At 43.5% G+C, this 25,555-nt stretch overlaps 1 protein-coding gene across 3 annotated transcripts in view; it reads right to left on the minus strand.

Moving 5' to 3' along the window:
- Positions 1 to 25,555, minus strand: part of LOC126174682 (spermatogenesis-associated protein 6) — a 195,176-nt gene that overhangs the window by 87,071 nt on the left and 82,550 nt on the right. For 2 of the 3 annotated variants that reach the window (XM_049921054.1, XM_049921053.1), the window contains exons 3-4: positions 6,408 to 6,617; positions 5,059 to 5,169 (exon numbers count right to left, since the gene is read on the minus strand). In XM_049921054.1, the coding sequence (XP_049777011.1) occupies positions 5,059 to 5,169; positions 6,408 to 6,617 (321 nt within the window). The remainder of the gene's footprint in view (positions 1 to 5,058; positions 5,170 to 6,407; positions 6,618 to 25,555) is intronic. The other variant, XM_049921055.1, reaches the window with a different exon arrangement.

Genomic DNA, 25,555 nt, shown 5'->3' on the forward strand with positions numbered 1-25,555 from the left:
TGATGGTGCCAGGTGGTATCGTACGCCTTCCAAAGATCAAAGAAAACAGCAACTACATGTTCTCGCTGAGTAAAAGCTGTACAAATAGCCGACTCTAGCGAGACTAAACTGTCAATCGCTGAGTGGCCCTGATGGAAGCCCCCTGTTGCTGGGCTAGGAGGCCTCAAGCTTCGAGGATCAACATGAGCCGCCAACTCACCATCCATTCCAGGAGTTTGCACGTTAAACGTTGGTAAGGCTGATAGGGCGATAGCTATCAACCACCAGCAGATCTGCACCAGGTTTCTGCACTGTGATGGTAACACTATCCTGCCAACGAGTTGGGAAAATGCCCTCCATCCAGAGGCGGTTAAACAGGACGAGTAATTCACCCTGACAGTGTGCCGAGAAATGGTGAAGAAACTGGTTGTGAATTCGGTGTGGACCTGGAGAGGTATCGAGGCAAGCTGTAAGGGCACTTTGGAACTCCCATTCACTAAACGGGGCATTGTATCGTTACCAATGGTGCATGCGAAATGACAACTGCGTATGCTCAGCCTGCTCTTAATGGTGCGGAATTCTACACTGTAGCCTGCTGTCGCGGAAATATGAGTGAAATACTCTGCCAGATGTTCGGCGATAGCGATTGGGTCAGTACAAAGTGTACCCCGAAGAGAAAGGCAAGGGACAGACGCATGAGAGCGAAAGCCAAAAATGCACCGAACTCGCAACCACACCTGAGATGCAGAGGCGCGAGAACCTATGGTTCCCGGCAGTCCTGTTTGCTCTGCCAGATTAACTGCCGAGCCCAGGCCTGCGGCCGTTTAAAGGCAACCAGGTTCTCTGGGGGAAGGATGACGCCGGTGTCGTTGCAGGGCTCGCCGGTGGTCCCAGATAGCTTCTGCAATCTCTGGTGTCCACCAAGGGACTGACTTACTCCTTAGGGTACTTGAAGAGCAGGGGACAGTTGCCTCAGCAGCAGAAACAATGGCCACAGTGACCTCGTCCACTGCCAAATCAGTGTCACCAGGAAGCGGAGCAATGGCCATAGTAGCTGAGGTGTAGGCTGCCCAGTCAGCTCCACAAAGAGACCATCGTGGCAGCTGGCCAGGGGGTTGGGATGGAAGAAGAGAAACCAGGATAGGAAAGTGGTCACTACCACAGAGGTCGTCGTGGACCCTCCAACTGAGATATGGAAGAAGACCTGGGCTACTAAGAGAGAGGTCAATGGCTGAGTATGTGCCATGAGTCAAGCTAAAATATGTGGGTGCACCAGTGTTAAGGAGGCAAATGTCCTGCTGTGCCAAGAGAGCCTCAACGTTCATACCCTGGCCTGAGATCTGGGCCCCAACCCATAAAGGGTGGTGGGCATTAAAGTCCCCCAAAAGGAGGAATGGCAGGGGGAGCTAGGCAAACAAGGCAGCTAGGTCAACAAGAGGGACAACCTCATCAGGGAGAAGGTAGAGGGAACAGATGGTAAGCTCCATTCCTGCCCGGATTCTAACAGCCACAGCCTCGAGAGCCGTGTGAAGTGGCACTGGGGCACTAGGAACAGTGGCAAGAACATAAACACAGACACCACCAGACACCCTGTCGTATTCTACGCGGTTCTTATAGTAACCCCGGTAGCCACAGAGGGAGGGGGTCTGCCGAACAGGAAACCAGGTTTCCTGTAGGGCCAGACAAGTGGCAGCGAAGTGGCACAGAAGCTGTTTCAACTCAGCAAGGTGGTGGAAAAAAACCACGGCAATTCCATTGAAGGATAATGGTATCTGACTGTGAAGACATGAAAGAACCTGGGGGGGGGGGATAGGTTACACCTTAGAAGCACTCGTCACCAACGATTGCGAAGTAGTCTGATCAACTTCTAAAGGAGCTGCGGGTCGAGCAACATCTAGCTCCTGAGGAGACGCTAGATGCTCCACATCATCTTCAGGTGCAGTGGTGAACTCCTTTTCTGTCTCTATGTCCTTCTCCTTTTGCTTTTTCTTCTTTTTGGTAGGGTCTCGTTTGTCCTTCAGTTTATCAGGCTGGGTGGGCTTTTCCGACCCAGTCTCATGGACCGAGGAAGTCCTGGAAGCCCGACAGCCCTCAGGCGGTGGCTTTTTCAGCCACTGGCTGACATTTGGAGGGGTAGTAACCGTGGAAGGGAGGGCAACAAGTGATCCCTTCCACGTGAGGGGAGCCGGAGGAGGCGGGAACTTCTTCGGCACAGAGGTTGGGACTGAAGTCCCCAAAGAAGGAGGGTTTGTTACTCCCGATGTTGATAACAGGGGAGCAACGGAAGAGGGTGTTCCCCCAACTACCTGGGGGGCAGGAATAGACTGCCGGGTTGGAGGGCCCACAAATAGCAGCTGAGTTCGGGGGCTCATCGCCAGGGACGGCGACATCGAAGCTGCTGCAGAAAACTTCGATGAAATGCGCACAGGGTGAAGTCGGTCATACTTGTGTTTAGCCTCTGTGTAAGTGAGCCTGTCCAAGGTCTTATACTCCATAATCTTCTGTTCTTTTTGATAAACCGCGCAGTCTGACGAGAAAGGTGAATGTTTCTGCCCACAGTTGACACAAACAGGGGGCAGCAAACACAGGACATTGGGGTGGGAGGCACATCCATAATCCCGACAGGTAGGGTTCACATCATATCTCAATGACGTATGCCCAAACCTCCAGCACTTAAAGCAGCGCATGGGAGGAGGGACGTAAGGCTTAACATCACATTGATATATCATCACCTTGACCTTCTCGGGCAGAGTGTCTCCCTCGAAAGTCAAGATGAAGGTGCTGGTGGTGACCCTATTACCTTTAGGTCCCCTGAAGACATATCGTACAAAGTGGACACTGCAGCATTCCAGATTTACCTTGGCCATGAAGTAGAAGTTTCATGTATTTCATTATTTAGCATGCCCAATACCCAGTAGCGGAGCATGCCCTGCAGCATAATTCTAGGGACCTAGGAACCTGCTACACCGTATGTGCCATTTGGCTTCTCCCACCCAACACCAGTCCCTCTGAACTGCGGAGATGGGAACTTGCACTCCAACACATCCTTTCATCCCGCCATCCCCCTGGACTGAACCTACGTTAAACAACCTCACTCCCATTTACTCTTCAGTCTTCTCCTCTTTCCCTTTCCTCTTAGCCATTCACGCATCTTTTCATCCTGCATAGTTGTGTTTATCTTTATACTATATACCTCTTTACTTCTGTATGCATCCTCTTTGGTTTGAAGCTGGCACAGTACTTACAGTAGAATATCTTTGGCTTCCCTCTAACAACCATGCCTCCATCCTTGCTACCCTCCCTATTTTCCTTTCCCTGTTGCTTCATAACCTGGGTTGTGAGTAACTGAGTCTCCTTTCCCTTCTTCCCTTTCTTTCCCCTCTCTCCTCCCTGATGAAGGAACATTTGTTCCGAAAGCTAGGAACATAAATTTTCGGTTTTGTTTTGTGTGTATCTATCGGCTGTACTGAGCTGAGGTAAGTACTGGCCAGCCCCTCTATCTCTTTGTTAGTATTTGTTACCTGTTATTCCTTTATTTCCAATTTGGTAGTCTGGATCTATAGATTTCGCTAATAATTATAACAATGCTGATCATTCGCAAACCCAATCAACCACATAATCAGACAGCTATTGGCATTCATCTCTTCAGCTTTACTCCGCTCAGCTCTTATAGCCCCGTCCCTTTTCGTCTGCAGGAAAGTTTATTTCTACATGCGACGAGGATTCCCCTGACAGAGACATCACGTACACTATGTACACATTCAAACATCAATTTATGGTTCAATCAGAAATCAACTTAGAATGTGTTCAAAAACAACAGGGATGTGTTTCAAAATCATATGAATAATTTAGCCTTTACAAATGTCTGCTTGTGTCTGTGTATGTGCGGTTGGATATGTGTGTGTGTGCGAATGTATACCTGTCCTTTTTTCCCCCTAAGGTAAGTCTTTCTGCTCCCGGGATTGGAATGACTCCTTACCCTCTCCCTTAAAACCCACATCCTTTCGTCTTTCCCTCTCCTTCCCTCTTTCCTGATGAAGCAACCGTTGGTTGTGAAAGCTTGAATTTTGTGAGTATGTTTGTGTTTGTTTGTGTGTCTATCAACCTGCCAGCGCTTTCGTTTGGTAAGTCACATCATCTTTGTTTTTAGATATATCATATGAATAATCGATACACTAACGTGCGTTGGATGTTAGGTGCTTTGTTAAACAAGGTTTTTTCCTTCAAGAATATGAATTATGAATTTGGCACCCCCCCCCCCCCCTCCCACCGCCAATTGCCACCCGAGTCAGTTACTGCAGTTTGCCTCCCCCCCACTTCCTAGATCCGGGCCTGTTGCACATGCGTGAATCTGGTAGCTTGGGTGTGCCAGTAAAATTTTTCCCGGTGGCATCTAGCTGCTTGCTGCAACTGCTTATATAGTCAACAGCCACATTTCTGTAGCCGAAAACAGGAGAAATTAGTACTCATACACGACTCAGCTGCACATGCCCATGAGCCTGCTCATAACTGCTAAGATAAATCTAATGTAAACAGTTGTGATGTCACACTCATCAGAGGCAATTTGTTGTCATGAAGCATTGCGTAGTCTTTCTAAGGCCTTTGACACATTTTGCTGTTGGTAGATGCTTTTATGAGCACTTTGCTTTGTTGTTGCATGTGCCCGAATAATGATATGACATAACCACTTGTCATTATGAAAGTCTTCTGAACTGAAATTAGCATTTCTTTTGCAGTTTAAGATTTATTTTCGTTTTTTTCTCTCATTCATGTTTTATTGCTACAGTATTATTCTGCAGTAGCGGGATATAGTAATATCCTTTGTTAGAGTATTGGTTCTTACCACTCAGAATTATAAAAATTTAACTGAAAACTAAAACAATGAAAAATTCCCAGAATTCTAAAAAATTCCCATTTTTTTCTGGATTAAAAATATTCCCTGTGTTTTCCCAGATCTCCCAGTTGTCCCACGTCATATACACCCTGGTCATGTAGGCCCAACTCTTTTTCTCAGGTACTCCATGTTAATTAATAACTGTCTTGTTAGCACTAACGACTAAAAAGGTAAATTTGATTTACCGAGGCATTCACAGCTGATGGTGTAGAGACATCAAGTAATTCACTCTCTGTCAATATGATTTCCTCTATTGTGGTTTTGGTAGAGGTTTCAAGTTTTGGTGACAAGATTCCCTGTAAAGAAGGAAAAAATGTCAGTAGATCATACACATACATCTACAACATATGGCAGAATAAAATTTATTACATCTCATATGTTAATATGTCCGAATAATGATATGACATAACCACTTATCATTATAGAAGTCTCGTGAACTGAAATTAGTTAACAAGTATGAAGCTCTTCTTTCAGATATCAAATAAGCTAGCAGATTCCAAAGAAAATCAATAAGTTTTAGGCCAACTCATAAGAATCTTTAATACACATTATGCAAGCAGAATTTACGATATCACTCTAACAGACTGTAGCTTCAGTAATGTGCTGAAGCAGTGTATTCTACATTTGAAACATCAACAATAAAATTTTTAGGGATACAAATACAGTATCGTGGATGAAAACGTATTGACCAGTTAATATAAACCTTGGCAAAGTGTCTTTTAAGACTAGCTATTTTACTTCACAGGTTGAATTGTAAATTGCACGGCATTTTAAGCCCATCTTGCATCTCATCAGTGTATCTCCATTGTTTATGAATTTGATTACTTGAGCACTGAATGATGACACTTGCCGATTTCTTCAATTGCGTTTACATTGGCACAGTGATGAAATACTTTTTCAAGATGTTTTTTTAGCATATGGACAACAACTTGCCTCTTGTGATTATACATTTCAAAGTGGAATGGTCTTTAGGCATACAATATTCTGAATTTCTATTTTCACAGGTTGTTTGACATCCTAAGGATCAGTTTACAGATAAACTCTTCTTATGACTTGAGTAAGGACAATATGAAAAAGTTACGCACATCAAAATTTTAATAGAAAAAATAAAATAATATTACTTGCTACAGTTGCAATAGAAGAACTTTGTGCCTGACATATTGCAGTGGAGGCATTGTCAACATACCGGTACAGCCAGCGAGGTGTGCTGAGGTTCTGCACGTAGCTATAAAATAGACAACACAGCTAGCATGTGGTGCCTGAGGGACAAATACAATTAGCAGATCACTGGCTCCTACCACTCAGTTCTCTGAACTATCAATCATACAGTTATTTTAACCAACGTATATGTTTTTTATTTCATGTTATCTCCATATCTGTATTAATAGTAGCTTCTATGTCATTCTGCTTCCCTTTGTACTTCTCACACTACTTCATTTTCCCATTTTAACTCTGTCAAAAATACTTGTTCACACTAGTAATAAACATAAAAAAAAGCCTCACTCTTGTTTCAAACCAAATGTGCAACTCTTACAGGAAAGGCATCAGTTGGATCCATTAGTAAGTCAGCTTCAGTAGTTTTCCTCCTGCATGAGCTAGGATACAACAGATCCATCAGTGTTGTCTCAAATGTGGCCAACACAGATTCTGATCCCATTATTGACCACTGAATCAAATCCACATACAATTTTTCTTTTTCCAAAGCTTCTTGCAAATCAGTTAAGAAAGAAATATCTGGAAATATCTGAGAACAGAAAAAAATTAAAACTATTTTAATACGAAAACAGGGAAAATATGTTTGCAATCAGCAATGTAACATCAAAATCAAATGATATTACAGTATTACTATAATTACAAAAACACCACATGCCTCATGACACCAAATAAAGCAAGTGATCTATGAAGGAGTTTCTAATTTAAAAAATATCTGAATAGTTGTTTTTATTATGTTAATACTTTTCAGTATTTAAAGTAATAATAGATTTTACTTGACAACACAGAATAAGCTAACATTATATTCACAAGGATGAGACACTGGTGTAGCAATAATAGGGAAAGGACAGATTGCCAGTCACCACATAGAGGAGGCACCGAGCCATACACAGCCACAATGAAAAGAATGGCAGAAATGTTCAGCTTTTGAATTTTGTACTTTATTAGAGCTAGAAAAAATACACATTCACACAGGAAAAATTCACACACACATAGCCATTGTTATCTAAGGACATCACACACATCCATGACCGAGGCAGGATTCGAACCTGCGACCATAGCAGCAGCACGGTTCCAGACGGAAGCGCCTAGAACCGCTCAGCCGCAGCGACCGGCTAATAGGGGTGGACAGGGACACAGTGCAGGTAGGGGGCAGCAGAATACCACTGTGGGAGTACTGGGTAGGATAGTGGGGGGGATTTTCCTGGATTCAGGATTTAATGAGAGGTAGTCGAAGCCCTGGCGGAGTACGTGATGTAGTTGCTCCAGTCATTGTTGGTACTGAGTCACAAGAGGAGTGCTTCTTTGTGGCTTGACAGTAGGGATGTGGGAGACGATATGTGACTGGGGATTGTTGGTAGGTTTTATATAGCCATCCTTGGGATGGAGGTTGACATCAAGGAAAGTAGCTTGTTGAGCTGAAGAGGACCGGGTAAAGAGAATAGGAGAGAAGGTGTTTTGGAGGAACACGGATACAGTGCCTCATGCTCAGTCCAGATTGTGAAAATGTCATCACTGTACTTGAACCAAGTGAGAGGTTTGGGACTCTGGGTGGTTAGGAACAATTCCTCTAGATGGCCCATGAAGAGGCCAGTATATGATGGTGCATTGCAGGTGCCTTTTACTGAACCATAGAGTTGTTCGTAGGTAGTACCTTGAAAGCAGAATTCCATCTCTCAGCTGTTTGAGAGTCATTGATGGCATCTTCAGAGTTTGGACTCAGGGCAAGGCCATCCTATCCACATGTATCCAGAAACTCAATGTCTCACCCCCCCCTGCTCACTTCAACTGGTCCTCCTAAGTTGAATAAGCCACCATCCTCAATGCTGATCTAAACAGATGACTCTATCAGTACCTCTGTCCACATCAGACATACCAACCACCAACAGTACTTCCACTTCAACAGCTGCCACCCAATCCACACTAAAAGTTTCATCAATACAACTTAGCCACACATGGTCATCACATCTGCAGTAATGAGCAGTTTCTCTCCAAATATACCAAGGGTCTTGTTGAAACCTTTACAGACCAAAATCACTATCCCAACCTTGTACAGAAACAGATCTCCCTTGCCTAGTCTCTCCATTCACCTACCATCACCCACATGACCACTGCCAGCCACAAATGAGCACTCCTCTCGTGACTCAGCGCCACCCATAATGAGAGCAACTGAATCACACTATCTGCCAGGGTTTCAACTGCCTTTCTTCATGCCCTGAAATGAGAAATACTCTCCCCACTATACTAACCAAACCTCTCAAAGCGGGAGGTACATGGTGGAGGGTACCATGAACCACTATTTGTCATTCCCTCCCCTGTTCCACTTGGAAATAAAGTGAAAAATGACTGATATATGCCTCCATATGAGCCCTAATTTCTCGTATCTTATCTTCGTGGTCCTTATGTGCAATGTATGTTGGCAGCAGTAGAATCGTTCAGCAGTTAGCTGCAAATGCTGGTTCTCTAAATTTTCTCAATACTGTTCCTCAAAAAGAATGTCGCGTGTTGTTTGAACCTACCAGTGACAAATCTAGCAGCCCACTCTGGATGTGTTCCTTTAATCTGATGTGGTGCAGATCCCAAACACTTGAGCAGTACTCACGAGTAGGTTGCACCAGCATTCTATATGTGGTCTCCTTTCCATGTGAACAACACTTTCCTAAAATTCTCCCAATAAACCGAAGTCGACCATTTGCCTTCCATACCACAGTTCTCACATGTTTGTTCCATTTCATATAGCTTTTCATGTTATGCCCAGATATTTAAAAGACTTCACTGTGTCAATCAGGACACTATTGATACTGTATCTGAAGATCAGAGGTTTGTTCTTTCTATACGTCCACAATAACTTACATTTTTCCATGTTTAGAGATAGCTGCCATTCATCAAACCAACTAGAAATTTTGTCTAAGTCATGTTGTGTCTTCCTCCAATCACTCAACTTTGACACCTTACCATACACCACAGCACCATCAGCAAACAACTGCAGATTGCTGCTCACCCTGTGCACAAAATCATTTATGTATATAGGGAACAACAGCGTTCATATCCCCTTCCCTGGGGCACTCCTGAGGATACCCTTGTCTCTGATGAACACTTGCCATCAAGGACAACATACTAGGTTCTGTTATGTAACAAGTCTTCAAGCCACTCACATATCTGTGAATTTACTCCACATGCTTGTAGCTTTGTTAACAGCCTGCAATGAGGCACCATGTCCGACACTTTCTGGAAATCTAGAAATACGGGATCTGCCGGTTGTCCTTCATCCATAGTTCACAGTATATTATGTGAGAAAAGGGCAAACTGAGTTTTGCACAAGTGATGCTTTCTGAAACCATGCTGATTTGTGGACATAAGCCTCTCAGTCTCAAGAAAGTCTAATATAATCGAACTGAGAATAAGTTCAAGGATTATGCAGAAAACCAAAGTTAGGGATATTGGTCTGTAATTTTGTGGGTCCATTCTTTTACTCTTCTTATATATTGGAGTCATCTGCACTTTTTCCAGTCACTTGGAACTTGGTGCTGGGCAAGAGATTCATGATAAAAGCAAGCTAGATAAGGGGCCAATGCCATGGGGTACTTTCTGTAAAACCAAATTGGGATTCCATCTGGACCTGGTGATTTATTTGCTTTCAAACCTTTCAGCTGTTTCTCTACACAAGGGGTGCTTACTACTATGTGGTCCAAATGGGAGTCTGTCTGATAGTCAAATGATGGCATATTTGTATGATTTCTGTATGAAAGATTTCTTGAACATGAAATTTAAAACTTTAGCTTTTGTTTTGCTATCTTCAACTGTCCTACAAATCAGACTGGTCAACAAGGGACAACATTTTACATATGGCCAGAATTTTCTTGAATTCTCTGCTAGATCTTTTGCGAAGGCATGATGGTGGTAGTTGTTGCATGTTTTGCACATAGATCTTTTGATAGAAGCACAAAGCTCTACTAACCTTTGCTTGTCGTTATTTGTGTGTTCTCTTTTGAACTGTGAGCGCAACAGCTCTGCTTCCTCAGCATATTATGAATTTCATTATTTAACCATGGTGGGTCTTTTCCATCCCTTATCCACTCACTAGGCACATAACTCTCCAGACCCTGATTTACAATCTGCTTAAACTTTGCCCACAATTCCTCTACATCCATCTTACTGGAACTATGTGATGTCAGTTCACAGTTTAAGTGAGATACTAACAACTGCTTATCTCTACCCAGCACAAACACTCTCCTAGCCTTCTTGACTGATTTATCAACTTTTGTAACAATAGTTGCTATAATGACATCATGATCGCTAATCCCCATTTCTATACTGGCACTGTCAATAAGGTCTGAACTACTCGTAGCTACAAGGTCTAAGATATTTCCATTGTGTGGGGGCTGCTGAGCTCGCTGCTCAAGAAAGTTTTCAAAAAATGTGTTCAAAAGTCATCATTTGAATACAGTTCAATGCAGAATTGTGTGGTCAGCTGGTTGCTGCATCAACACCTACTTGTGCAGCAGTCTGGCCACTGAGCAGGCCAGTGTTACCAGTGGCAGTGCAGGTGCCTGCAGACAGCCGTTTGCATTTTCATCATGTTTACAACTTTTGGAGAAAAACTGTGAGTATGATGAATACTGTTAGGCCCTCTCCATTTGAAATTCATGAGTAGATATTTGAAGAACTTAGAGTTGTAGAGTATCACACAATAGGTATTTTACAAGATTTCATTCAGAATCCTCTTCGTGAGACACTGCCTTGTAGAAGCATTGTCCATGTGAAGCTGAGGGCAACACCTGCTGTAGCACAGATACTAGCAGCATCTTCCATGCTGGACAGGCTTCAGGAGAAGAACAAGACAAAGAGTATCTTACAAAATCCCATCTCTCCAATATCCAATTACACAATCCTTCCCCAATTCCCCAGATATCCAATCCAAAGTGTGATCCATTACATGCTGAGGGGTGCATGGCACATGGGAATGTGTCATTAATAGAGCCTAGAGGATACTGGGAGACTTCCCTGAGTAATTAGCCTTACAGCGTATGGGGTTCTGTTGTGTCAATCAAACATCTCTCCAATTGTCGTGGGACCAAAATGGATACTACAGAACAAGAGAAAACAAAAAACTGAGGAACACGATGAGACCCCAAACATCGGGATTGGAACCAATGGAAGCAGTTTCAGCAACTGGATCAAACAACAGACCAGTTCAAGAAGTGGAAATTGTCATGGATAAGTTGGACCAGGTAAAGAGTAAATCTTTGTCTGGGGCTCAAAGGAAAAAACTTCTCAAAGATCAACAACAAAAGGAGGGTAAGGAATGGCTTCTTAAACAAAAATGGAGGGAACTAAAAGGTTATGAACCTAAAACCTCAAAAAAAAAAAAAAAAAAAAAAGGATGTCTCAGAGTGAAGGGGTAAACAGACCCCTTCCACTGCTAAGACAGGAAACAAGAGAACAAGGAAGGAGTCTAATACCCAATTCTCAAGATAATCAAACGCAGAAAAAGCTGCAGCAAAAGAGGGAAACAGACCTACAGTGCTGCAGTCTTGGTTTTCAGGATACAGTACTGAGGTCTCAGTTTTCAGGATGGCATTTATCCAACAGAAATTTCCACTCCTTAATGTGACCTTGTAGCAAGTGAAGCTTGTTCAGATGGCTCTGTTTGAGAAGACTGGGAGGGTCAATCTGGACAAAGGTACTCTTGTCTTTGTCTGTGAGGGGATGGCACAGTGGAGTGGCTTAAGGAGATGGCACCCAAGATATCTTCATGAGAGAGGCAAAGCTGCTGTTCTTGGCAGCAGATAAACTCTTTAAGACCACAAAGGTACCAATCTAGGTACCAAAACTTCTTAAGTTTCTTCTCCAAAGATTATAATTAAGGGTGCAGAACCAGGGGGTCTTAACAAAGGATTGGAGGGTAATAAAGTGAAAGGTTGTACAGGACAGCCAAACAATTGCGGTCTAAGCCAGTGAAAAATCCGTGAAGGTAATATGAGAACAGAACCTGAGACTGTATTGAAAACAGAACCTGAGATCATACTTAGGGTTCTCACAGGTTACTGCCAGAGTAATCAAAGATACCAGCATGAGGGAAACTTCAAGTGTTGCAGATAAACCTGAAACCAGTAAAGGGACAACTGCTGCTCTGAGTCGTCATCTGGGGAGACGGAAATTGGATGTGGCCCTGATCCAGGAACACTATCTATACAAAGGTGGCATCCCAGGCCTCAGAGGAACTGGAGGTAAGTTAATTTATCCTATAAATATAAGTAACTCCAGAACATGCATTTACATAAAAAATGGAATTGCATTCCTGTTGAAGGCGTACTTTTGTTCCAGGGACTTAGTGGCGACGAAATGAAACAGCATGAGGAAGGAATAATGAGAAAAATTATACTGGTCTCAGCTTACCTTCCTTATAAGAAAAGTCTCCTCCCTCATTGCCTTACTGCCAATCATTCTTCCCATGCACTATTCGCGAGTGGTTGGAGGGATCAGATAGTGGTATAGACAGTATGCTCTGCCACCCACCATTAGGTGGCTTGCGGAGTATGATGTAGATGTAGATTGATTGAAATAATTTTATCAAAGAGAAGTTCTGTAATCCTGTAATCCTGGGCTTGCACAGGAGGCAGACTAAAAATTCATGGTAGGACTAATGACAGGCACTGAAAGTTTAAGAAACATCTACATATTATGGAAAGGGAGACAAAAGTCTCTAAGTGTAGGCTGAGTAGGAGGGTGATGAAACTGTGTCATATCTAATCTTCCAATATGAAGTGCTGGAGATTAAAAGACCCAAGTATTCAGGAGATCAAGTCTGGGAGATATTGTGTCAAATAAATAACCAGTAAAGGGTCTCCTCCTACTCTTATTAAAGGGTACTGGTTGGCCTTACTAGAATCACTGGGAGTGAAACAGTACAACAAAATCAATTTTGGTGCAGGCAATAATGGGCTGGGTCTGTTGTTTCTGTCTCCCTGTTGAAACCAAATCAAATCAAATCATTGAGAATTCTATGTTCATCAAGTTTAAAGATGCTGAAAATATTGACACATTCGAGAGTGCAGGTGGCAATATTAGGAAATCTGTGCACTGTGACAGATCTATTAGTAATGTTGCTGTCGTGCAAGCAGGTTATGGAACCAAGAATATAAAAGTTCGCAATGTAAGTTTTGAAAGCCCAAATGAAGCAATATAATATCACCATAAACAGTATGGTACCATTTTCAAAACTGAAAATGATAAATGCTCCGGCATTTTCCAATATCAAATTGACAGTGATGTACAAGACGTTCAGATGGAATTAGGAAGACACATTCCGTCTTATGCATTACTTGCAAGAAACTGAGGTTTATAATGTACAGTGGGCAACTGCAAACATGTTCCATGGGCCACTCTACTAACTACATGTGTACTAATTGTACTAGAAGGATACTGGTGCAGTTCCCCATGGAAAGAAATGATAATTTAATGGACACAAGTGACATCCCCAATAGTTGTGTATAAGTCACGAACAGAGTAGAAGCTTACACTCCACTGCTGCCAGTTACCATGACAGTTGCTGTAGTGCAAGAGACAACTAAACATGCACATGAAATGGTAACAGAAACTCAGAAACCAGAAGCAAAAAGTCTAAAAACAACAAGGCCCTCAATAGAAAGCCAATCTGTGGCTGCAAACATTCCAGAAACTCAGCCAAAGAAGGTACAGCCAATGAAACAAAATCAAGTTTGAAAGTAGAAAAGTAAAAGGGAAAATTGGACAAACTAAGGCTGATGAAGTGGCAATACAGGCACAAGGTGGTGTTGCCTTCAAAAATTACATGTCCCAGATGACATACAGCACACATGCCTCACAAAAACATGCAGTCAAAAACTCTGTGCCCTCTGAAATTAAAAATGATACCCCTGTCAGATTAAAGATGTCATGCCCTAACAGCCTGCTAAAGAACCAAGTCAAATTCTGTCATGCAAATGAAAGAATGAAGATCCCCGTCAGGCAAAAGTGAAAACAAAGTCTGAAGGGGAATAAGCTAAAAAACCTGAACAACCAGCTGATGTCAACATGATTCATTCATATGATTCCTGTGATATGGGCAATGTAAGACACATGGAATAGGCAAATGATGTGGATGATGATGTGTCCACATAGCCACTTAACAAATAAATGGTGCACTCTTAACATAAGTCAGATATCCAGTGTTACTAAGACAGTTGCCCTTAGCAATGTCTTAAGAGAGATTAAATGTGATGTAATGAAGGAATCAAACTGTCAACTTCACAGTAATTACTATGTTGACCCAGAGGCTAAAACTGGTACCACCATTACAATACACTGCATTATTGAAATAAAGAATATTGAATTTTTACTGTGTGTACACTGGATCACTTGTTCCACTCATGATATAATCTTTGTGAACATTTATGCCTCATCTGGTAGTGAAAACAAAGCTCCTAGAACTTTTCCAGTTACTTCACAGAAATAATAATAAACTTGTCGGTTATGGTATTAACTGTGCAATTAGTGATGATGATCAGAAACTGCATCCAAAATTTATCAACATGAAGATACTTGGCAAATTTTGAACTCTTCCAGATCAGAGTTCACTTATTTTTATACTAATGGACATAATGACTTGACAGGGTATATGTATCATCTTCAATCCTAGTCAAAACTGGAACAAAACCAGTGATATTCTCAGATCATTGCAGCTACATCTACCTGGTAAAATTCCCAAAAACACATTTCTCCCAAAAGAAAGGCATTTGCAAGCTTAAAATCAGCCATTTAGAGGAATGTGTGTTGACACAAGATATTCATATATAAAAATTAACAGACCAAACGAAGCAATTATATTAATAATGTACTTTAAAATGCTTTTGATAGGGTTAGTCATAAGCATCTGGCAAAGCCATAATTAAAATAGACTTTTGTATCAAGTTCATGAATGTGATTCAGAATATTTTGTGCAATGCTGTATCACAAGTCATTATTAATGGTACACTATCTGCTGGCACCAACACATCATGCAGCAAAGAGTTTGTGAGATGATAGATGGAGGCCAACAACAGACTCACAGGAAAACGTCACCAACACCCCCTCAGCTGCCAGTATTTAGATCACCGCTGTGGACCAGAGAGCGAGTCTGTCACAGTCTGTCGCATCAAGAAGTTCCAGTGTCATCAGTCACAGTCCAATGGGAATCACAGTAGCAGTTATGCCCGATGCTAACTTAAGAGACAGGTGGCACATAGCAACCATAAAAGTGTACATAGTGCTGCCACTGGTCCACAAATTTTGCTTTGTACCATGTGATCTTGTTCTTTTCAGGGTTTATGGAAACCATGGGTGCTGGGTAAGAGGCGTGATCCAGGAACACATTGGCTCATACATGTAGGTCCCAATGGTTTGCAGCACCACCACCAGAACCAAATTCGCACATATCATTTGCTCCTGATTCTGTTGCTTTTCGCCCCAGATTCATGGCTTCATGGAACTGCGTGGCCTTTGCAGGCACCTGCTGGTACCACCAGGGCACCCCAGGAGGAGCAGATGGGCGATGCACCCTTGCCCCGCCGTCCGCAATCATCAACCCTGTGGGCCTGGACCCACCATTGCCAGCACCGTTGGTGTCGCCATCGCCGCCCCAGCACATGCCCTCAGGCCTGGACGTGTGCCTCGCAAGCCAGATGGTGGGGTAAGGTTATTCTCCACAGTGACGGCTCCCAGCCCACCTCTACATTTGGTGTCCTGCTTCCCTCCCCGTTGTTTGCAGCCTCCCTACACAACAACGGTGTAGCTGTGGTGTCACTGCCAGACACCACACTTGCTAGGTGGTAGCCTTTAAATCGGCCGCGGTCCGTTAGTATACGTCGACCCGCATGTCGCCACTGTCAGTGATTGCAGACCGAGCGCCGCCACACGGCAGGTCTAGAGAGACGTCCTAGCACTCGCCCCAGTTGTACAGCCGACTTAGCGAGCAATGGTTCACTGACAAATATGCTCTCATTTGCCGAGACGATAGTTAGCATAGCCTTCAGCTACGTCATTTGCTACGACCTAGCAAGGCGCCATTACCAGTTTATATTGAGATTGTAAAACATGTACCGTCAAGAGCGATGTACACCAATTATGGATTAAAGTTAAGTATTACATCAACTACGTACTTTATTTGCTATTACAAATTCCCATAACTGTTCCAGACCTCACGCCAGTCTGCGTGAGCTTAAACGCGTGCATTTCGGCCTCCTCTAGCAACACGGTGTTGGCTCTTCTGCCAACACATCACAGAATGTAAAAACGATCTTCTTCTTTATATTGGACTAATTTCCTTGTGTCATGGCTTCGCCACACTCTCCAGATGTACTGTCCGACTTTTATCACTTGCAGAATCAGCAGACGCAGGCCTTATTGGATGCCATTGGACAGCTCGTCCAGGGTCAACGTGCAATGCAAAACGATGCGGCAGCCGCCACTCCACCACTACTGCAGCCACAACACGCAGTTGCACCACCTTTTCGTCCTTTCGATGCGGCACTGGAAAGCTGGACAGAGTGGTCACGCCAATTTGGATTCCATCTCGCCGCCTACAGAATTCAAGGTATTGAGCGGCAGCCTTTTTTGCTTTCTTGTGTAGGTGTGTCCACCTACCGTGTGATTGTGAAATTATTTCCCCGACGCGACGTGGCAACGCTGTCCTACGAAGAAATTTTGTCCGCATTAGATGCATATTTCAAAGAATCCGTCAATGTAGTTGCCAAACGGTATGCTTTCTTTCGTACAAAACGTACGGCAGGTCAGACTAATAGGGAGTGGGTTGCAACCTTGCAAGGCCTTACTAGGGATTGTGCTTTTGAGTGTGCATGTGGACACCCTTATTCAGATACAATGGTACGTGATGCAATTGCACAGAACGTTTCTGATGTTCGTATAAGAGAACAGATTTTGAAAGTAGTCAATCCCTCCCTTCAACAAGTGATAGACATATTGGATCGGCAGGACACACTTGACTTTGCTCAGGAATCATTTGAAACTTCGCCAGCCATGTGTCACGTTAACCGGCCCACCGGGCGAGCTGCACGGAACAGTAAACAGCCCTTGCGCCCGTCCGCGCAGCCACGTGTGCCGCGCAAGCAAGCAGATGCAGTACTAAAGTCATGCCCGCAGTGTGCTACTACACATTCGTGTGAGAATTGCCCGTCATGCCAAGCTATTTGCTTTTTCTGTAATAAAAAAGGACATGTTCAAAGTGTTTGCCAGAAAAAACTCCGATCGGACACTCCCAACCATTCCAGGTCCTTTGCTTCGTGCCAGAATCGAACCAAGAATACTTGGGCTCGTGAACCGTTGCCCATGGAAATTCATACAGTTCATTCCACTCCGCCCAGTGCCACTCTCTCTAACAGTGACTGTGTTCGTCCCACAAATAGTGTGCGTCGTCATCGCAGGAAATCCCATCAAGTAGCAAGTGATTCTGTACCAGTGTCAGTTCACGTTGCACGAGACAGTCACTCTTGTCATCAGCACGACAATAAACTTTTTGTAGATTTGGACTTTGACGGAAAAGTAATACTGTTCCAGCTCGATACCGGAGCTGCAGTTTCACTAATCAGTCACGATACGTACCAACAGCTGGGCAAACCTCCGTTGCGTGCCGCAAAGGTTAAGTTAAATAGTTATTCAGGACAAGCAATCCCTGTGTTAGGACAGTGCAGCCTTCTTGCAACATACAAGGGACAAACAAAACTTGTGTCTTTTTACGTCCTTCGTTCTTCTTCTGCTGTGAACTTGTTTGGTTTCGATTTGTTTCAGTTGTTTAACTTGTATATAGTAAATCAGGTCCTATCAGTGAACCAGACTGTGCCTTCAGCCAGTGTTTCTCGTCTATGTGAAGAATTTGCCGACATTTTTGCACCGGGCCTTGGTTGCGCTAAGAACTATAAAGCACATTTGGAACTGACAGTCAACGCGCAACCGAAATTTTTCAGAGCGCGCAATGTTCCCCACGCATTGCGTGATGAGGTCGCCAGAACATTACACAATTTGGAATCACAAGGTGTGATTGAACGTGTACAGGCTTCTCTCTGGGCTTCACCCTTAGTAATTTTGCAAAAGCCTTCCGGAAAATTGAGACTTTGTGTGGACTTCAAGGCAACAGTCAATCCACAACTAGTGACTGCTACTTTTGCTTTACCCCGCCCGGAAGATCTTTTTGACAAACTGTGCCCGGGTAAATATTTTTCGAAGTTGGACCTAGCAGATGCGTACTTGCAAATACCGGTGGATGAAGAATCCCAGCACGTCTTGGTGGTTAACACGCATCTTGGTTTGTACCGATTCAAACGACTGCCATTCGGGTGTGCATCCACCCCTGCATTGTTCCAGCAATATCTACAAACTGTGTGTCGGTCCCTACTGCAGCAAACTATCTGGACGATATTGTGATCTCCGAAAAGACGGAAGAAGAACATTTAGCCAATCTCAGAACATTATTTCAGGTCTTGCGACAAAATGGTCTTCGCTTGCGGAAGGACAAATGTGTGTTTTTTGCTCGTGAATTGCCATATCTGGGACATGTACTCAATGCCCAAGGCATCCATCCCAGTCCAGAGCACCTCCGTGCCATACAGGACTTGCCTTCGCCGCAGAATTTGAAGCAGCTACAGAGTGTGCCGGGAAAAATCAATTACTATAACAGATATGTGCGGCACGCCTCTTCCATCACAGCTCCACTTCATCGCTTACGCCGTAAAGGTGTTCCATTCATCTGGACGATGGAATGCGAACGCGCCTTTCGCCAGTTGAAATCGGCGTTACTTTCCAATACTTGCCTTACGCCATTCGATCCCCAGAAACCCCTTTTGTTGATGGTAGATGCATCGGATTTCGGGATCGGTGCTGTGCTTGCGCACAAAGATGGTTCGCATGATCGCCCTATTGCCTTTGCGTCCAAATTGCTGTCGTCTGCACAAAGAAATTATTCCCAGATCGAGAAAGAAGCATTGGCTCTCGTATTTGGTGTTACAAAGTTTCATGATTTCTTGTATGGTCGTCACTTTACCATCATCACGGACCACAAACCTTTGACATCGCTTTTTCATCCGACCAAGCTTGTACTGCCACGTACAGCACAGAAATTCATTCGCTGGTCTAGTTTCCTCTCGCAGTACCGCTACGATATCTTGTATCGGTCCACTGCTAAGCACAGAAATGCCGATACGTTGTCCCGTTTGCCTGTTGCTACGGATGGAGCATTCGATTCCTCCGAACTTGCTTGCATGTTCATTGATTCGGAAACTGATGACGTGGTCGAATCGTTTCCGATTGATTTTTGTCGTGTAGCTACAGCCACAGCTGCTGACCCTGTCCTTGCTACCGTTCTGCGTTTTGTTGCTACGCAATGGCCCTTGTCACAGTCACGGATTGAGGATCCGTTGATTCGCCGCTTTTTTGCTCGACGTGGTGTTTTGCTGTTGCATTCTGATAATGATCAGTCCAGGGTCGTGGCCCCACGTTCGTTACAGTCCTCCGTCTTACAGCTTCTCCACCAAGGACATTGGGGTATAGTGCGAACGAAACAACTTGCTTGTCAGCACTGTACGTGGTTCGGAATCGATGCTGCAATTACGAATATGTGCTCTTCTTGCATGGCGTGTGCCGAACAACAATCCGCACCACCGCGGAAATTCTTTGCATGGCCGAAAGCCACTTCCCCTTGGCAACGCTTACACATAGATTTTGCTGGTCCATTCTGGAATGCTCGATGTTTGGTTCTGGTCGATTCATTCAGTAATTTTCCTTTTGTTGTCCGGATGTCTTCCACGACGCCTTCTGCCACCATCCAAGCGTTGTCCGCTATCTTTTGCATTGAAGGTCTTCCACAGACTATTGTTTCTGACAATGGCCCACAATTCATGTCCACAGAATTTCAGTCATTCTGCAAGGCCAATGGTATTCAACATCTGATGTCCGCACCGTTTTCGCCACAGTCAAACGGTGCCACTGAACGTTTGGTCCAGACTTTCAAGTCACAGATGTTGAAGTTGAAAGAGTCGCATTCTCGGGAGGACGCGTTATTGCTCTTTTTGTCCTCATATCGCTCTAAGCCCTGAGATGGTCGCTCGCCGGCTGAGTTGCTTCACGGTCGCCCTCATTGAACCTTGATGTCTTTGCTGCATCCGCCGCATCAGGTTCCTGTGCAGCGTCAGAAACCTGCTTTTGTCCCAGGCAACGTTGTATACCATCGCAACTATCGAGGTTCACGGCGTTGGCTCGCAGGGCGCATTCTTCGCTGCCTCGGCCGTGCGATGTATCTGGTTTTGGGGGCCTCTGGTGAGGTGCGTCGGCATCTCATTCAGCTGCGCCTCTGTCGTCGCCTGGGTTCTGCCGCTCCCCGTCTGCTTTCAGCGACGGTGTCATCCGGTCAGCGCCCTGGGGACCCATCTACTGGCTCTCCTCAGCCCCAGGTGTTACCGACGCTGCCTTCCATTTTGCCCCATGGCGACGCGCCGCCGCCGCCTCCTGTTCTCCGGCCGGCGACACCTGCGGTGGACACATTGCTGCAACCGCCGGGCGCCTCCCTGGGTCACCCGCCGCCGATCACTTCCTGTGACCAGTTGTCCTCCGCCATGGAACTCTTGCCCGCTCCGGACCATCTGTCGTCTTCGCCCGTAGGTGCTCCGACTCGATGGAGGTCGACCCTTCGGCCCCTCCTGACTATCTTCGGGCGCATACCCCGCATGTTGGCGTGCACCCTGGACTAGGTTTTCAGGCGTTTCCTAGCTCCCCTCGGACCGAAAGGCAGGGTGCGGGTGGCACAGCCTCGCCTGTTGTTAGGCTCCCTACCTCGTCGCATACGTCAACATGGGGTCCTCCCCATGGCGGGCGGAAGCCTTATAACACAACCGTTCGCCGATTTGCGGGGGAGGAATGTGGTGTCACCGCCAGACACCACACTTGCTAGGTGGTAGCCTTTAAATCGGCTGCGGTCCGTTAGTATACGTCGGACCCGCGTGTCGCCACGGTCAGTGATTGCAGACCGAGCGCCGCCACACGGCAGGTCTAGAGAGATGTCCTAGCACTCGCCCCAGTTGTTCAGCCGACTTAGCGAGCAATGGTTCACTGACAAATACGCTCTCATTTGCCGAGATGATAGTTAGCATAGCCTTCAGCTACGTCATTTGCTACGACCTAGCAAGGCGCCATTACCAGTTTATATTGAGATTGTAAAACATGTACCGTCAAGAGCGATGTACACCAATTATGGATTAAAGTTAAGTATTACATCAACTACGTACCTTATTTGCTATTACAAATTCCCATAACTGTTCCAGACCTCATGCCAGTCTGCGTGAGCTTAAACGTGTGCATTTCGGCCTCCTCTAGCAACACGGTGTTGGCTCTTCTGCCAACACATCAGTAGCATTTGGGGTGGAGGGGGGGGGGGGTTGGAATGTGCTGGCGAAAGCTGGTGCCTGCACACAATGTGGCAAAGAGGCTAACAACAGACTCACAGGAAACATGCCACCAATGCCCTGTCAGCCACCAGTATTTAGATTGCCGCTGAAGACTGGAGGGCAAGTCAGCGCACCAAGAACTCCAGTGCATCAACTGCAGCCCAGGGGGAATCACAGTAGCAGCTAGCCCCACTGCTAACGTAGAGACAGGAAGCACATAGCAACTGTGACAGTCTACATAGTACTTCACCAGCGGTGAGGCTACCATGGACTATGACAGAAAAGCTTGTACCACAATGAATATCTTGCATTAAGTAAACTTTCTATTCTTATGACTGAAGAACCCAGTTAATATTTGCATGCAGTTTGTGTTATAGAAAGAGGATACCAGCAACCAAACAACATCCTCTGCTTGCTTCCCATGGTAAAGCTCTACAGAGACAACAAGATGAAATAAAATGCTAAATAATGAAATTACTAACGACAGATCAGTCAGACAAGGTTGCCCTTTATCTATGACATAATATGCAATAGCTTTACATCCTCTTTTCTGTACCATTTGTTGTGAGTGCCAAAGAATTTCAATATGAAATAAATGGCTCACATACAGAGCTTATGCAGATGAATTGGGCATTTTCATTGAAAGTTCAAGAGATGTTGACATCTTACATAGCATGCTTCATCAGTATGAAAAAGCTGCAGGAGCCATTGTTAACCCCAAAAGACTGCGCTGTTAGCAGTTGCAAATAATAAGTGTAAAACACAGCAGTACTAGTTCACTGCCAAAGACCAAGACCAAGTGTTAAGAGTCATTGTGAAAGATAAGCTGCAAAGAATGGAATCTCTCAATTAGTGCACAATGCTACATAAAACAAGAGTGGTAGCAAAAAGCCACATGAGGAAAGTGCAGTACTTAGCTCAGGTCCTTCTGGTGCCCAAAAAACTAGGGAGGGCTATATAGCAAGTGATGTAATGGTTTATATGGAGGGGTGAAATCTTTTGCATTTCTCTGCAGACCTCCACCATCAGTTCAAATGAGGGGACACTGGAACTAATGCACAGGAACCACACTTGCAACTGCTGTACTGTTCCACAAATATTGCCCTACATCAGAGCTAGCACAAGTTGATGTCAATATTCCACATTCGTTAAACTTCACCCAACATAATTGTTTTAGTAAAAGTTACATACCAACAGGTGTCCTAAAGGAATTACAATTCCTAATAAATGGGAAGTGCAATTACCACACCACTGCTGTAGAATCATGTGGGAACATTTACTTATGAAAATAATATGAGAAGGTGCCAGACTGACCTCATACATAGTGATAAACAAGACAATAATAACCAACTCCAAGCTTTACTCCATCCAATTAAAACCACTGACTGCAGGTGGAAACTGTAATTCACAGAACAGAATGGAACAGTGTTCTGAGTGGCTAGAATTTATTGTGATACGTGACATAGCAAGGGAGATGATCCGAATGATCAACAGAATGGACACATGAAATATATAGACACCTAATGCCATCATATCCCAGTTGAAACTGTTTCCAAAAGCAAAGTGACACACAACAGCTTGGATTATGGCACACAAAATACATACCAGTTTCAGTTTTCAATTAATGGACACAATAGAGCATCTGAACATGAAAAAGTAACTCATCATCCAAAATACAGGGATTAAATACACAAATTTTCTCACTATTTTAATACGTAAAGCTTGCAAAACTATTTCAACATCAAAGCTTGCATACAAAAAGAAAGCTTGCATAAAAAAAGTGTATCATCATTGCAATGCTTTAATGAGTTTCTTATTTACAATAGAGTCCTGTTAACTCTAATGTTAATAGCTTTATGGCTGCTTAGCCATGTAGCCATGTTACAGGTGCAACATCCATCCATGATGAAAACAGGTTATTTTTCTGCTGGAACTAAATATATCGTAGGTTGATGCGCTTCTCCTGAAACCATTTGACATGATCCATATGATTACAGCATCTTCAAATTACTAGGTGGGGCTATAAAATAACTGGACTATTGCTGTAAAACTTTTCATTTCAAACACAAATACTCAGTTATTGTCACCCCCAATGCACTCCCCTGCTTTATCCTTACATTGCTCTGTGTGAATTTTCCACTGATCGCAACTTTGCCTTCCTCTGTGAGCTCCTTGACAACGTACGCCACTTTTTCTTTCACTGCTTCAGTGGACTGAACTCTTGTTCCTTTTAATGCAGATTTGATCTTGGAGAATAAATAAAAGTAACATGGGGCTAGATAAGGTGAATAAGGTGGGACGTCTAACACTGGGATGCTGTACTTTGTTAGAAAACCCTTATCAGACAATGTGATATGAGCCAGTGCATTGTTGTGATGCAGAATCCTCATGATTTGTTTTTCTACAATTTGCATAATTTTTTTCTTAATTTCTAATAGATTTTAGCAAGAACCTCAAGGTAGTAATGCTGATTAATAGTTTGACTTCCAAGAATCCAGTGAAGATATACAATTCTATGAATATAAGGAAAAAACCGCTCATCATTGTTTTGAATTTTGATTTGCTCATTTGAGCTTTTTTTGTTCTCAGTGAAGTTGGGCCCTTCCAATGCACGGATTGGTGCTTAGTTTCTGGATCATAACTGAAAAACCAAGATTCATCAACTCTTTCCCAGACATTAGGGTCATTTTCACTGCTATTCAAACTGTAAGTAATGGTATTCAAACTGTACGTACAAATGTTCTCACAGGCTTCTTTTTGTATCGTGAGAATTTTCAGCACCACTTTCACACAGACTTTTCTCATGTTAAATTGGTTACGTAAAATTTGCCTTACACGTTCTCTTTCAATTCCTATGGTTTGAGCAATTGATTGAATACTAAACCAAAAATCAGACTGAATCATATTACCTACTTTTTCAATATTTTCATCTGTTTTTGTCGTTGAAGCGTGTCTTGGCATGAATCACCTTCAATATCTTCTCAGTCATCTTGAAAATGCTTGAACCTCTGGAAAACTCGTGTACATGATAAACAGTCTTCATTACACATTTTATTTTGTAAAGGTAGGTTTCAATAGCAGTTTGTCCAAGTTTCATGTCAAACTCCACAACAATTTGTTACTGTATTATTACACTTATCATTTTACCGGCAAAACAAAATAACAGCTCTTACACAAATGAAGGCCACAGCTACAGTGATTTGTCTACAGACACCAGAGATGCTGCATTCAATGGAGAAGGCTTTACACTTCACAGTTATTGGTCATTCATCTTTGGTGCATGCATAGTAATTCTGTGAAGGCATCAGTACTGTTACTTTATAGAAACACCTTGTACACTGCATATGAATTAGTAAACAGAAAAATAGGGGTGATACTGAACAGCTAAAACTGTGTGATGAAAACATATTACCCAAAAAATATCTGATAACAGGCAACTGTCTGTCAGGAAATGTTCCAGACTGCAAAAACAATGATTGACTAGAACTGGAACTAATCAACTCAGTAATCCTATTAAAAACATTTTAGCACTAAATAAGGATGCGGCAAGCAATGCAATGCATTCTAGAGAATATAATAAAGCAGTATTCATCCATGTTGGGACAGATTCTTTACAAAACAGCAGTGACAGAGAGCTTACCAATGGGACTAGAAACTTGATTCATTGAAGAAAAAGTGTTTAGCCATCATCTGAATTAAAAGTAAGTGGCATTACAAATAGAAAGTAGGCAACATCTGCAAAATAAAAAGTTGTGTGAGAAAACAATGCATCAGACTTGGTGCAATATTCATCGATCTGAAAAAATTTTCAAATGGCAAATAATTAGGGAAAGTTGGTTTGCATTTGAACAGATTAGGTTCTGCAAATTTAAGTAAAATATCTAAGGGTGTCTGTAAAATTATAAGCAATGGAAACTATTATATCTGATGAGGATGGGAAACGACACAGTAAACAGAAAAATGTCTGCAGCATCTTAATCCAACATGTCACAGAAAACCTGTGAAAAGGCAGATTTTTTAGAGG

The sequence above is a fragment of the Schistocerca cancellata genome, chromosome 1 (genome assembly GCF_023864275.1).
Source record: "Schistocerca cancellata isolate TAMUIC-IGC-003103 chromosome 1, iqSchCanc2.1, whole genome shotgun sequence".
Lineage (NCBI taxonomy): Eukaryota > Metazoa > Arthropoda > Insecta > Orthoptera > Acrididae > Schistocerca > Schistocerca cancellata.